Source organism: Carettochelys insculpta, chromosome 17 (genome assembly GCF_033958435.1).
Source record: "Carettochelys insculpta isolate YL-2023 chromosome 17, ASM3395843v1, whole genome shotgun sequence".
In the NCBI taxonomy this organism is placed as follows: domain Eukaryota; kingdom Metazoa; phylum Chordata; order Testudines; family Carettochelyidae; genus Carettochelys; species Carettochelys insculpta.
The window spans coordinates 32382220-32396447 of record NC_134153.1 but is presented as its reverse complement, the minus strand read 5'-3'; the positions used below and the strand labels follow the sequence as shown (position 1 = coordinate 32396447).

Genomic DNA, 14228 nt, shown 5'->3' with positions numbered 1-14228 from the left:
AAGAGCAGGTTTTCTAAACCTTATACTATTTTTCTTGTTCTCTTTTGGACTTCATTTTGTCTACAGTACATCTTTTCTGAAGCGTGGCACACAGAACTGAATAGAGTTCTCTAACCGAGGCCTCATGAATGCCGAGTAGAGCAAGACAATTACATGCCATGACTTACACTGATAAGTGGTCCAGGTATGATCACTTAACTACTTATGCACCCAACCTTATAGTAATTTCATCTACCGCACATTTCACTAGTTTGTGCAGGACAGTGTCAGATGGTACTGTGTTAAATGCTTTCCTAAAATGAACGTGAAGCACATCTATTGCTTCTCTCCATCCACCAGTAAAGTTAAAGTTATCCTGTCATAAGCAAAGGTGTTTGTACAGTGATTAGTACAGCGGAGCCTCTAACAAATAATAGTAAACTATGCTAACCTGATTAGTGCTGTGAAGCATTCTTCTTCGTTGTGTTATTATCCCACTTGTTTGTATCGATCCTCCACATATTTTATCCAACAGGTGTCTGCCAATCTCATGCCTCTGGTAAAAGAAACAAAAGAAAAGTGAAAACAGTATTGAATAATAAGCACTAAAAAGGAGTTACATTAAAGCATTCACTAATTAGCAGTCTTAGACTTTAAAGATGAAAATCATAGAATTCTAGGGCTAGAAGGGACCTCAGGAGGTCATCTAGTCCAGCACCCTGCCTAAAGCAGTATCAACCCCAAATAAATCATCCCACAAATGACTATGTTAAGCCAAGACTAAAAAACCTGTATGGATGGAGATTCCGTCACCTCTCTTGGTAACGCATTCCAGTGCTTCACCACCCTTCTGGTGAAATAGTTTTTCCTAATATCCGACCTATACCTCTCTCTCTGTAACTTCAGACCATTGCTCCTTGTTCTGCCATGTATCACCACTGAGAACAGTCTCGCTCCATCCTTTTTAGAGTCCCCTTTCAGGAAGGGGAAGGCCTGTCAGGCCATCAAGCCAATTTCCCTGGTCCCAATGTAGGTTTGTTCTGTACAGTACATTTGGTAATATTTTGAATATCTTTTAGAACAGGCTGGCAGTCCATAGAGCTTAATATCACCACATTTGTCCTGAAATTTAGTCCAGATTTTCTCCATATTTTTATTCTATTTAGCCTATTGATATTGCTTTGCACAAAAGTAAATATTTCTTCTCCCTCCATGGTATTAACATCCTTCTAATACCAAAGACATTGTATTATTGGTTGGTGATTTGATACTAATGTTATTGGAGCTTCATAAAAATGATACACTATATTATTTATTCAGATCACCCCCAGCCCTAAACCAATTACTGCTTAGTTACCCTCAACATATTTACACAATTAGTAAACAAACGTAGTCTGTGATGTTTTCATAGTTTGCATAACTAATCTATATCTCTACCATCTCATCTAGCTGAAGTGATTCAGCCTTTTATCCAGAGTCTACCAGACATGGGCTTGAACAGAAATAACGGTTGTGGGTTGGGGAAACAGAAGAACTGTCTGAAATAATTTCAGCAACTTTTCCTAGTTAAAGGACCCATCATTTCAGATTTACAATATTTTTTTTCTAGATGCCCAGGTAATAGCACTAGAAAGGATTGTCTCTTCCACTCTCATGTACTGGACACCTGTAACCTTTTATTTCATTGGCTCTAAGCAAATCTCCTATTCTTAAACGGTTCTGGAAACAGAAATATCCTACCTGAAGAGTGCCATAGAGAATTCTGTCCCACTTCGCTTGGTGCAAAGTTGACTGTATTAATCCACTGCTTACTGTAAGCCATTGGTGCATTCCACTCTGGCATTTCTACAATAAATAAAGTTTTAACGCTTGTACCAAAGTGTTGGTCAGCAGCATAGGTGAAAACAGTTTTTCCCTCAGACAGAAGAAATCTCTCTGTCTCTCTCTGGTGATAGAAATTAAACATTGTAAGGCTAGCCAGGTTAGTCTGTAGCTTCACAAATAATCTGAGAAAGTGAGTCTTACCCACAAAAGCTCTTTGCCTAATAAATCATTTAAAGACTTTAAAGTGCTACAGGACTGGGGGTCATTTGTAAATTAAACCTTGTAAACTAACAAGTGAAAAGATTCTGGCATAAAAATCTGCCACTTTATAGAAAGTGGCTAATGACACATTCCACAGCTGTGATTGGGGATATATTTGATGCTCCTGCTCGTAAATAAAGACCAAGAAGGAAACGCATGTAAAGTATAAGATAATCAGTATTTTGGACCGGGGGAAGATGCTGGAATGGCTGCTGAACAGTCTTCCAATGAATCAAATGAATCAAAGACAACTATTTTAATTCAGTATCAGACACGTAACCGTGTTAGTCTGTAGCTTCGAGAACAACAAAAAGTCTTGTGGCACCTTATAGACAAACAGTTCTGTTAGTTTATAAAAGGTGCCACAAGACTTTTTATTTTTAATTAAGAAGTTTCGAAAAATTGGCGCGCAGCGGCGGTGCTCTGGTGCCGCACACACTGCAGCGCACTCCCAGCCACGCCTCGCACACCGCCGCCGCCAACGACACAAAACGCAGGACCCAGTTAAACTAGCACCAGACCGGCCCGGCCCCACACCACCAGCCCTTCTCCCCAGCCCCAGAATAACAGAGCCGGGGGCATGGCAGGGCACCCACGGAGACCGCAGCTCCCCGCTGAACTTGGGGGCGGCGCTCGGCACAAACCTGCGCAGCAAGGAGGCCCCGAGCCAGGGATAGAGGCTCAGGATACAACCCCACCTTAACCCGTCACTCACCACAGCTCTCATGAACGCGGCCATGACACTCAGAAGCACTTCCGGGGCAAGGTAACCACTTCCGCTCGGGACAAGAGTGGTTGGGGTTGAAATTACAACTGCGCGTGCGACCGCCTCTCCTGGGCGTTCTTCGTACTCGCTTTGGGCCCAAAAAGCGCTCTGCGCATGCGCTCGATCATAGGCAGCCGGGCGGAGCGGGTGTCCGCTGGTTGCCTAGCAACTTGTCCCCCTCCGAGGTGTGCGGCGGGAGCAGCGGTGCCCGGGGCGAGGCGCCCGGGAAGGCGCGGGATGACTGGCCAGCAAAGGGAAAGTCGGCTGGCGAAAGAGGTGGCGTTTGTGTCGAGTGGGCAGATTAAGATTGTCGAGAGAAGGGGCCCAAGGAAACGGGGAGCACCCCAGAGGATGAGCCCCTGGATGAGCCAAGAGAGGGTCGTTATGGATGGCACAAAGAAGGCAGCTGTCATATCTGCTGCCAGAGGCACAGCAGAAGCCAAGGGGAAGGAGGCTGGCGTAGAGGTTCTGAGCTTGGGTTGATCACTGCAGAGTCAGACAACCATTTAAGGCTGTGTCTACACTAGGCAGTAAATTTGAATTTAAGGCAGTTCTCTTGATGTTAAAATGTCACTGTCTTCACTGTAAGTTCCATTACCTTGATTTGGGGAGCACTAATATGTAATATTGATCTAATTGTCAGAACCGGGTGGGTGTAGCATCAATTTTGAAATTAAAATTTCAAATAAAGGCCAGTGTAGAGCTGCCATGTGTTTAAATCGAATTTATTAGCCTCCAGAAGTGTCCCATATATATCCCACAAAGCAACGCATTTACCTGCCAGGTATGGCCGCTTCGTTTCCTGCTGCTCTCCATCCAGGTGCACAGGAAGAAGGTCATAGGAAGCCCACGAATTTTTGATTAAATTTGAATTTGAATTCAGCAGCAACCAGGCATGCAAATAAACAGGGTACACAAAATGAAAAAATTCTTGTACCCATTGCATCACGCTGCATTGGTAGTCATGGCATCACATTGGTAGCAATCATGTTGGTAGCCATTTTGTGCAATCATGAGCACTCACATTAGTGATCTGCCTAGTAGTTCTCAGGCTTGCAAAAGAGCTCCAACATGGACCCATCAGGAGATTTTGGATCTTCTTGCAGTTTGGGGAGACAAATCAGTGGCGAGGAGACTTAGGGTTGCTAAGAGAAATGCAGTAATCTATGATCACCTGTTGCACAAGATGACCACCAGAGGTTACTCCCAGGACTCTGTGTAATGCTGGGTGAAGGTGAAAGAACCTTTACAGGCCTATCAGAGAGTCCGTGAAGCCTACCAGTGGTCAGGATCATCTTCACAGACCTGCTGCTATAATGAACAGCTTCATGTGCTTATGGTGAGTGAGTCTACCACGGAGCCCGGTATTAATTATGACACTTGTGGAGGCCCTGGTTTGCAGTCTGAGATGATCCAAGAGGAACTTGGGGCACAGGAGTAAGAGGCCAATGGACAGGAGAAAGAGGGCAATGAGCAGGGATCTGAAGAAGTTAGTCCCAAAAGCTTGGAGCTCTGGAATCGGTCCCCCCATCCGGTCCCCTCTAAGCTGGTTCCTGAGCCCCGGGGACCAAGCTGATGAGTATTTTTTTTTTCTGAATACAAGAAGTAGGTGGTGGGCAGGTATATGCATGGTATGGGTCCAGGTTTTCCATGCATCTGTGCCCCATCAGAACAGCATGTTAATATTTCTTGGGAAGGAGCGCTTCTCCTTTTTGGAGATCTCCTCAAAGGCCTCATCCAGGCACTCTTCTGTTTTTTGCATAAGGTTTCTGGCCAGACCTGACTTTTTATGACTTTCACAGTAGCATACCTTGCCATGCCAGGCAGTCAGATAGTGATCTGGTGTCTTGGTGCCGCACAGCAATTTTGCAAATTTTCTGGACTTGTTGTCACACAAGATGAGCAGGTGTTTTTTGTCGATAACTGTTAGTTTTAGGAGGGTGCTGTCGTCTTTGGCATCCTAAAGAGGCACAAGCATTTGGATCAGATTTTTTTTCCCCACACTTTCTGCCTTTTTACATTTCCCTGGAGCACATGGCCATACTATGTGGCTGGTGGGCACTCCATTTTCTCTGGCATGGGTTACAGGCTCTCCGGACCTTCTCCCCTCCCATGTCCCTTTCCCCCTGGCATTTCTTTTTACTATACAGGGATCTCTCTACACCCAGCCATCCATGTGGCTGGAATCGAACTCTTATCCCTCACCACGTGGCTGCCGGGCTCTGTGGACTCTGCTACTGCAAACTGGCATGTGCAGCACAGGAGGGTTTGCACTCCTGTCCATGGCCTTTTTTCCCTGCTGAGGGCTGCTCTAGTGAGTACTGAAGAACATTTTTCCCCTGACCTGGTAGATGACAGAAAACTACACCTCCCTTCCCGCATTCCTTTTTACTTTATAGGGATTTCCCCTCTCCCACCCTGCCATCCGTGCAGCTGAAATTGAGCCCTTTCCCATCATCCCCTCTCGCCACATGGCTGCCAGGCTCTATGTGCCATGCTGATTGCAGAGGATTGCTTCAGGAACAGCTGAAAAAAATTTTTCCCCTGGCCAGGACACTGGACAGCTTCCCCCACTTTGCAGGCCTCCCCTTCTCCCAAAAAGTGGACAATAGCTTAACATGTCCACAACAAAATGTTTTGGATAAATGATGGTAAATGGTGGCTTGTGCAATGCACACCTTGAATGCCATCCTTAATAAGCTTGAAGCGGCCTTGCAAAAAGAAACTTTCCCTGATAGTACAGAGTCCCATTCATTCCATGGGGAAGTGATTTGTGTGAATTGTATCTCAATTTTGACCATTGCTTTCCTGCTACCATCCCCAGTGTGGGAGTGAGGGTGAGGATGTGAAAAAGGTCCAAGCAGGATCTGATCCTGCAGCACATGGAGTGTTCTGAAGCAGAAACTGGTAAGACGACAAGGGACACAGTTCAGTGACTGCAAGATACAGCTCAGTGGCAGCAGAAAATGCTTGTTACAGCAAGAGCAAGCAGCAAAGTTCATAACAGCAGTGAGCAACCAAATGGATGTCCTGTGCTCCATGCTGCAGCTGCAGAGGGACTCCCAATGCAGCATGACAAGTTCTGCTCAGTATTGTCCAGAGTCCCCTGAAGAGAGGTCACCCACCCTGTCATCGTCACGGTCCACGAAAACGGGGAGAGAGGGCAAGGACAACCTGCCGCTCTAGTCCCACAGGCCACTGCAAAGGCTATTCCACCACCCCAGACAACGTTTCTTTTCCCTGCCACTTAAACCTCTCTTACCCACAAAATAAACTTCTTATTTTCAGCTCAGTGTGATTGTTTTGGCATGCACAAGTGATAGGGTGCACAAGAGAGCCAATAACATAGCCACCTGCCGCTACACCTTGTGGGAGACAGAACCAGGCGGAGTGGGGGACTGAGCTGAAAGCACAGGTGCCCACTGCTAAACCAAGGTCCACAGAGGACTCACAGCAGACAGAAACAGGCAGGGCTGGGGAAGGAGGGGGCTGAAAGCACAGATGCCCTTTTTTTTAGGAAAATAACCCTCCCTCCACATCCATTCTACTTCCTACAACTTAACCCCTTCCCACCAGTAAAAGCATTAATTCAGTAAGACAAAGTCTGATTTATTGGTTCACATTTGGTGGGGAGCGCAAATCAGTTTGAGAAGTGGCAATTGGTTGGTATTATAACAGAGAAATACATTGCTATCATGCACGTGACAGATCATTCATGCAACTGTTTTTTAGAGCGTCCCTGATTGCTGCTGTCTCTCCATGATAATTGGTGAATGGCTGTGTAGATGGCTGTGAATGAGCCCTGCTCATGGTCTCAGCCTCAGAATTCCAGGTGGATGCGAAAATCTCCCACCTGGATTCACCAATGTTGTACAACGTAATGCACGCTGTAATCATGGTGGGGACATTAGATTCAGAAATGTCCAAATAGATCAATAGGTGTCTGAACCTCGCTTTTAAATGGCCAAATTCCCATTGAACCAGCATTCTGCATTTGCTGATTCTGTGACTGCTGTTTTCCTTGCTGCGGTCCAGGACTCCTGTGTAGGGTTTCATAAGGCAAGGGAGCAGAGGGTAAGCAGGGTTGCCCGATATTACAATAGGCATCTCTATGTCACCAATTTTGATTTTCCAGTCTGGAAATAAAAGTCCCATCCAGGAGCTCTCTGTACTGTCCAGACAGAATTTCTGAAGATGCAAGCGTTGTGAACCCTCCCTGACCATCCCACATTGATGTCAATGAAACGACAAGACAGAATTTCTGAAGAGGCAAGCATTGTGAACCCTCTCTGACCATCCCACATTGATGTCAGTGAAAGGACATTTGTGATCTACCAGCACCTGCAAAATCATTGAGAAGTATCTGTTCAGGTACTCAGAGGTCAGGTGGTCCAGGACCATGATGGGAATGTGTGTGCCATCTATTTCCCCACTGCAGTTAGGAAATCCCATGGGATCAGAGCCATTTGCTATGACATGTATATCTCCCAGGGTCATGGTCTTCCTGAGGAGACACTGACAGGTTGTATGGGCCATCTGTTTCACCATGGACCCCAAAACACTATGGTCCCACCAGTGTGTGGTGGTCTTACAAGTCCAAAACTGCCACTACACTGTCAGTGATGGATTCAGGGCAGCCAGCATTTGTGAGTTCTTGGACCACAGTTGAAAGATTTCCTATTCAAACCCATCATCATCATAATGAACCATCATTGTACATTTTAATAGAAAGCAAAATTGCGCAACAGTCTGGGAAGTTACCGTAATGGCGTGTGCAATAACTTGAAGTAGTGCTGTGCCAAAGAAAATGCCACAGGAAATGGCATGATCTCCAGTTCATTTTCACGCAGTTACTGGGTGCTCAGAATTCTGGGACAGTGTTTTGCGTTCTGGGATTCTGACATGAAACACCCACAAGCTAGTTGGGCTTAGGCACTGTGGGAGAGGTACTCACAATGCATTACTCATTCAGTCTGACTTGGATAAGGCAATGAGGATGTGGAAACTCGACGTGGAGAAACGGTGGGTCAAATTTCCAAAAGGTTTATGGACACTTAAATTTGAATTAATAAAAATGAGGTTAACAAATCAAATTTATTAAATGTCAAATTTATCTTGTAGTCTAGATGTAGCCTTAATAACATGAAGAGGATAGAAGCTGGACTGAGGAGGATCTAACGTGTAATTAGAGAACAGGAACTTTCAACAGTGGTTGTTGACAGTTGGATTGATGAATTTGGTGGTAAGGGGAGAAGGGAAGTGGTGACAGAAGTAGAAGTTGGGTGAAAAGTGGTTTTGGTTGGTGTTCTTTTTTATAATTATGAGATAGATCACAGCATGTTTATAAGGACATGGAACCTGAGAAATGTGGGAAGTTGAAAAAGATAACAAAATGAGTGGTGGTAAAAGACAGTTACTGGAGTGAATGGAAGCATTAGAGGATGAGAACAGTGACACACTTACGTTGTTGTCTACTATATGAAGTGGATCAATGATGAAGAAATCAATCCACCGGACCTCAGTTTATCATGTGCTTAGACATGATAAATTGATCTGACTGGGCTCCCATCGATGCCAGTAACTCCACCAAAATGAGAAGCATAGCTGGCATGAACAGGAGAGAAGCCTCCACTGATTTTACCTCCATGTAAGATTCTGTGATGACTGTGTCAACTTCAGTTACATTATAGTGTAGACAAGGGCTAACTGTTGGTAACTGTGTTGAAGAAGGAGCATGAAGGGGCACAGATAATATCACATTGTATTCCTCTTTGAAAAATATGGAACTATACTGCAAAGTCTTGGGAGAATGGGATTTATTTGGGGGTTTTGGTTACAGGTGTCAAAAGGCCAGGATAGTATGTGTGAAATCTATAAAGGTGGAAAGTTGTTCTATTTGACCTGGAAAATGGCAGAGCTGGAAGAAGAGAGAATTCTGTGAAGTAATTCTGTGTAATTACTGTGAAATAATTCTGCATAATTGCAGGATTTGCACCAGAGACATTGGGGTGCATGTAAACCAGAGCTGGGGGATGGTGGAAAATACCTTGTGGAGAAAGAGCAAGGAAATGAATTGATGGTTGAGAAAGCAGGGTATAAATGACCAAATCACAGGAGGAAAATAAAGGTGTACAGATAAGGTATCTGGGGAGTTGGGCAGGTTGACGGATTGGAAATGAGAATAAGTGTGTAGGAGCAAGTTGGAGGAGGTGAGTTGGTGATTGGAGATGGAGAATTTGATCTTTCCAATAACTAGAATAAGACTAGTGCTTTGTAAAGACAAGGCCAAGTGAATGGCCATTCTGGTGTGCAGGACACTTGATTGAGCAGTGCAGGTCAAATGAGGTGAGGAAATTCAAGTAGGAAGGTAGAGGTCAGATGGGATGTCTAAATAAGGAAGCTGGAAATAAGGAGTGCTAAGAATCAAAATCAGGAAGGAAGGTGGTTGATGAATAATCAGATGAGTGGCTTCATAGAGGAGAGAAGAGTCAGATGAAATAATGGAAGTCCTGCGGAACCTTATAGACTAAGAGATTTATTGGCGCATAAGCTTTTGTGGGCAAAGACCCACTTTGTCAGATGCATATAACAGGCCATTTTTCATCAGTAAAGTCTAAGATTGCAAAGTGAGGTGTGATGGAGTCGTGGGAGTGCATGTGTGAGACAGGCAGAGCAGCTCCCAGCGGGTAAGGATGACCCTGAGGCTATAACCTAGGCTGGCAGGTAACACCTCAGCCCTGAACAAAGAGGAGGGTGGAGCCGAGCTGTTTTTGAATCGGAGGCGGCAGTTGAGGCTGGGAGGTGAGAGGGAGCTGGGAGGCAGCCAGCCTGAGGAGGGGAAAGCTACACCCCAGAGGGGCACCCCTCGGGCTCCTCACCCCAGGACGGGTTGGAATGACTGTCTCTGACTGCTGTACTGACGCTTCTGTGAGAAACTGGGCATCTGTTGCCTAATAAACCTCCCGTTGTACCTGCTGAGTGAGAGTCACTCCTGCCAGTGGATGGGGTGCAGTGCATGGGGACCCCTGAACCCCATCACATGAGGTAGTAGATTTCAGGATCCAGACAAAAGGAAGAAAGGTGAGCAGTAACGTACAGACCCTCGATTTCAGGAGAGCAGACTTCAACTCCCTGAGAGAACTGATGAGCAGGATCCCTTGGGAAACGAAGATGAAGGGGAAAAGAGTTCAAGAGGACTGGCAGTATTTAAAAGAAGTTTTACTGAAGGCACAGGAACAAACCACCCCACTGCATAGTAAGAAAGGCAAACATGGAAGGCAACCAGCTTGGCTTAACGGGGAAATCCTTAGTCAGCTTAAATTCAAAAAGGATGCATACAAGAAATGGAAACGTGGACAGATGACTAAGAAGGAGTACAAACATACGGCTGGAGAATGCCAGGGAGTAACCAGGAAAGCGAAAGCGCAGTTGGAACTGCAGCTGGCAAGGGAAGTGAAGAGTAACAAGAACGGTTTCTACAGGCATGTTAACAATAAATAGGTTATCAGAGAAGGTGTGGGGCCGTTACTGGACAAGGGAGGTAACCTAGTGTCAGATGATGTAGGAAAAGCTGAAGTACTCAGTGGTTTTTTTGCCTCTATCTTCATGGACGAAGTCAACTTCCACCTGACAGTCCTAGACAAGGGTACTGAGGGAATTGGCAGAGGTTGTTGCTGAACGTGTGACCATTATCCAAACTCTTGGAGATCGGGGGAGGTACCGGATGACTGGAAAAAGGCAAACGTAGTGCCTATCTTTAAAAAAGGAAAGAAGGACAATCCAGGGAACTATAGGCCAGTCAGCCTTACCTCAATTCTTGGGAAAATAATGGAGGGAATCATCAAGGAATCCATTTTGGAACACTTGGAAGAGGGACAAGCGATCAAAATTAGCCAGCATGGATTCACCGGGGCGAGTCCTGCGTGACCAATCTGATTAGCTTCTATGATGAGGTAACAGGCTCCGTGGACATGAGGAAGTCAGTGGATGTAATATACCTTGACTTCAGCAAAGCTTTTGATATGGTCTCCCACAACATTCTTGTCCATAATCTAAGGACATATGGATAGAAAGCTGGCTTGATGGTTGGGCCTAACGCGTAGTGGTCAGTGGCTCAATATCTGGATGGCGGTCGGTTTCAAGCGGAGTGCCTCAAAGCTTGGTTCTGGGAACAGTGTTATTCAACATATTTATTAATGACCTGGATGAGGGACTGGATTGCATCCTCAGCAGGTTTGCGGATGACATAAAACTAGGGGCAGAGGTAGATACTTTGGAGGGTAGAGAGAGAATCCAGAGTGACCTGGATAAATTGGAGCACTGGGCCAAAAGAAATCTGATGCGGTTCAACAGGAGAAGTGTAGAGTCCTGCAGCGGGGGTGGAAGAATCCCAAGCATTGTTACAGACTGGGGACCGACTGGCTCAGCAGCAGTACAATGGAAAGGGACCCAGGGGTTATGGTGAATGAAAGGCTGGATGTGAGTTAACAGCGTGCCCTTGTAGCCAAGAAGGCTAACGGCATACTAAGGTGCATTAGGAGGAGCATTTCGAGCAGATCTAGAGAAGTAGTTATTCCCCTCTGTTCAGCACTGGTGAGGCCACATATGGAATATTGTGTCCAGTGTGGGCTCCCCAGTATAAAAAGGATGTGGATGTGCTGGAGCAGGTTCAGCGAAGGACAACCAAAATGATTAAGGGGCTGGAGCATAAGACCTATGAGGAGAGGCTGAGAGATTTGGGCTTGTTTAGTTTACAGAAGAGAAGACTGAGGGGTGGTTTAATAGGAGCCTTCAACTTCCTGAAGGGGAGCTCTAAAGAGGAGGGTAAGAAACTGTTCTCAGTGGTGTCAGATGACAGAACAAGGAGCAATGGTCTGAAGTTGAAGAGGGAGAGGTGTAGGTTAGATATTAGGAAAAACTACTTCACCAGGAGGATGGTGAGGCACTGAAATGTGTTCCCTAGAGAGGAGGTGGATTCTCCACCCCTCAAGGTTTTTAAGTCCCAGCTGGACAAGGTCCTGGCTGGGATGACTTAGTTGGTGTTGATCCTGCTTGAAGCAGGGGGCTGGACTAGATGACCTCCTGAGGTCCCTTCCAACCCTAGGATTCTGTGATTCTGTGATTCAACACTGTTCTCACTTTTCTTTTGTTTCTTTCACCAGACCCATGAGACTGGCAGACCCCAGTTGAATAATGTTGTGGATTGATACAAACAAGCATGCATACAACATGCATCTGACGAAGTGGGTCTTTGCCCATGAAAGCTTATGCTCCAATAAATCTCTTTGTCTAAAGGTGTTGCAGAAATTCTCATTGTTTTTGTGGATACAGACTAACACAGCCACCCTTCTGATACTTGCACAAAATACTGTTTAGAGGAGAAAGAGTGGGGAGTGTTTGGAACCAGAAGGAGAAGATGATAATCCCTTGCTGTCGGGGCTTTGAGGCGGGGAATAAGTGAAGAGAAGCTGCTTTAAGAGATCAGAAGCCAAGATAAGAGGGGAGGATTCGGATTTCCCAAGGAGCCAAGATATGTGTGCAAAAATATCACTGATGAAAACCTTTACATTGAAGAAACTGTTGAAAGGATGGTCTGCTGCTATTTTTTTTCTGCCATGGAGATATTAAATTTAATTATATTATGGTCACTGTTTCCCAAGTGGTCCAGCTGTAGGCACCTCTTGGATCACATCCTGCACTCCATTTAGTACTACATCAAGAATTGTGTCTCCTTTTGTGGGTTCCAGAACGTGCTGCTCCAAGAAGCAGTAATTTAAAGTGTCAAGAAACTGTATTTATCTCTGCATCGCGTCCAGAGATGATGTGTATCCAGTCAATATGGGGATAGTTGAACTCCCCCATAATCGTAGAGTTTTTTATTTTTATAGCTTCTCTAATCTCCCATAGCATTGTTGTCACTACACATTGAATCTCTCTTGTCTGGCACTCTCTTGTCCAGCAATATTTGTATTCCAACATGATTTTAGTTAGCTGGATATCCAGTTATCTTGGGTATAGCAGGTTTTCCATGGTCGCCTAACGTTTGTTTATAGCCACCAGTCCTGGCTGTCAGTGTTCTGTGCTGTTATTTAACTGTAATTTACCCCTAATTGTCTTCCAAGAGTCCAGTAAGCAGTGGAAGTGTCAGTAATACTGCTAGACAATATTGACCTCCCGTGGTTCAGCAAATTCTCTTGTTCAGCCCCAGTCAGACCCTAAGAATGCCAGACAAGGGAGTGTCAACCTGTATTACCATCCTGCTCAGGTGGTTAGTAGCATATCCCTACTGCTATATTCAGATTATTAGAGCATGGAATTGCTATCCATAAGAATTTTATGGAACAATTTGGTTTCTTTTAAGATTTTTACTTCGTTTGATTCTTTTAATTCTTTATCCTGTGCCAAGAGAGAAGACTTGTAGGAAGTGATCCAGGGAGGCAGCCGCATAGAACCCTAGGGTGCAGGACTTTGTTGCCTACTGTTGGGCCCTAGATCAGAGCCTAACGGAGAGAGCGTAGGCCTGGGCTGTCCTACCAGCCCCAAAAGCAGGACACCTATGGAGGCCTGTTCTTGATGTAGAGACTCTAGTTGTGGGAGAAGGCCCTGAAAAAAAAATTATGCAGACTATAGACCTTGATGCAAATGCAACAGGGAGCCTTGAGCACCCTGCTTAATACTAAAGATTCTTCCTCTGTACATACCCTGAGAAGGACGGACTTGAACATATAACCTTGACAGAGTCACTGGAAGGCCACACCAATGAAGAGTTGTAATAAGAACATTGGATGCCCAGGAGGAAGACAACCTACCATACCCACATCCAATCATAAGGCAGCACAGGTGGTAAATACCCTCTTCACAGAAGCAGTCAGAACCTGTAACTTATGCCAACAGGCAGACTTGGAGGTTAAAACAAAGAGGAGTCCTGTTGCACCTTAGAGATTTATTAGGATATAAGTTTTTGTGGGTAAAATCCACTTTGTTAGAGGGACTGGAGTGGAAATACAAAGACAGGTAGATATGTACAATAATTACCACAAAAAAAAAGTTACTGTGCACTATGGTTACCAGTCAGGGTGACTGTGTCTTTCAGTGTAGCTGATGGGCAGATGTGATTGTCCATCCAGGAGAAGTTGCCTTTGTAGAGTGATAACCAATTAAGATCCTTATTGAGGCCTAATTGTATAGTATTGGATTTGCAAATGAGCTCCAATTCAACTGTTTCCCTTTGTAATAGAGTTTTGAATTTTTTTTCTTTCTTTTTTTTTTTTCGTAGAAGGATGGCTACACTTAAATCCTTTACTGAATGCCCAGGGAGGTTAAAGTGTTCTTCTCCAGGGGTTTATGCGTGTTCCCTTTCTTGGTGTCTTATTTGTGACCATTTATCCTTTGGCACAGA

At 45.1% G+C, this 14228-nt stretch overlaps 1 protein-coding gene across 1 annotated transcript in view; it reads right to left on the bottom strand.

Moving 5' to 3' along the window:
• The window catches only part of UQCC1 (ubiquinol-cytochrome c reductase complex assembly factor 1), an 84966-nt gene extending 82065 nt beyond the window's left edge, over positions 1-2901 (bottom strand). The window contains exons 1-3 of the mRNA XM_075011370.1: positions 2780-2901; positions 1720-1824; positions 431-535 (exon numbers count right to left, since the gene is read on the bottom strand). Of these exons, the coding sequence (XP_074867471.1) occupies positions 431-535; positions 1720-1824; positions 2780-2803 (234 nt within the window). The 5' untranslated portion in view covers positions 2804-2901. The remainder of the gene's footprint in view (positions 1-430; positions 536-1719; positions 1825-2779) is intronic.
• Positions 2902-14228: the final 11327 nt, after the last annotated feature.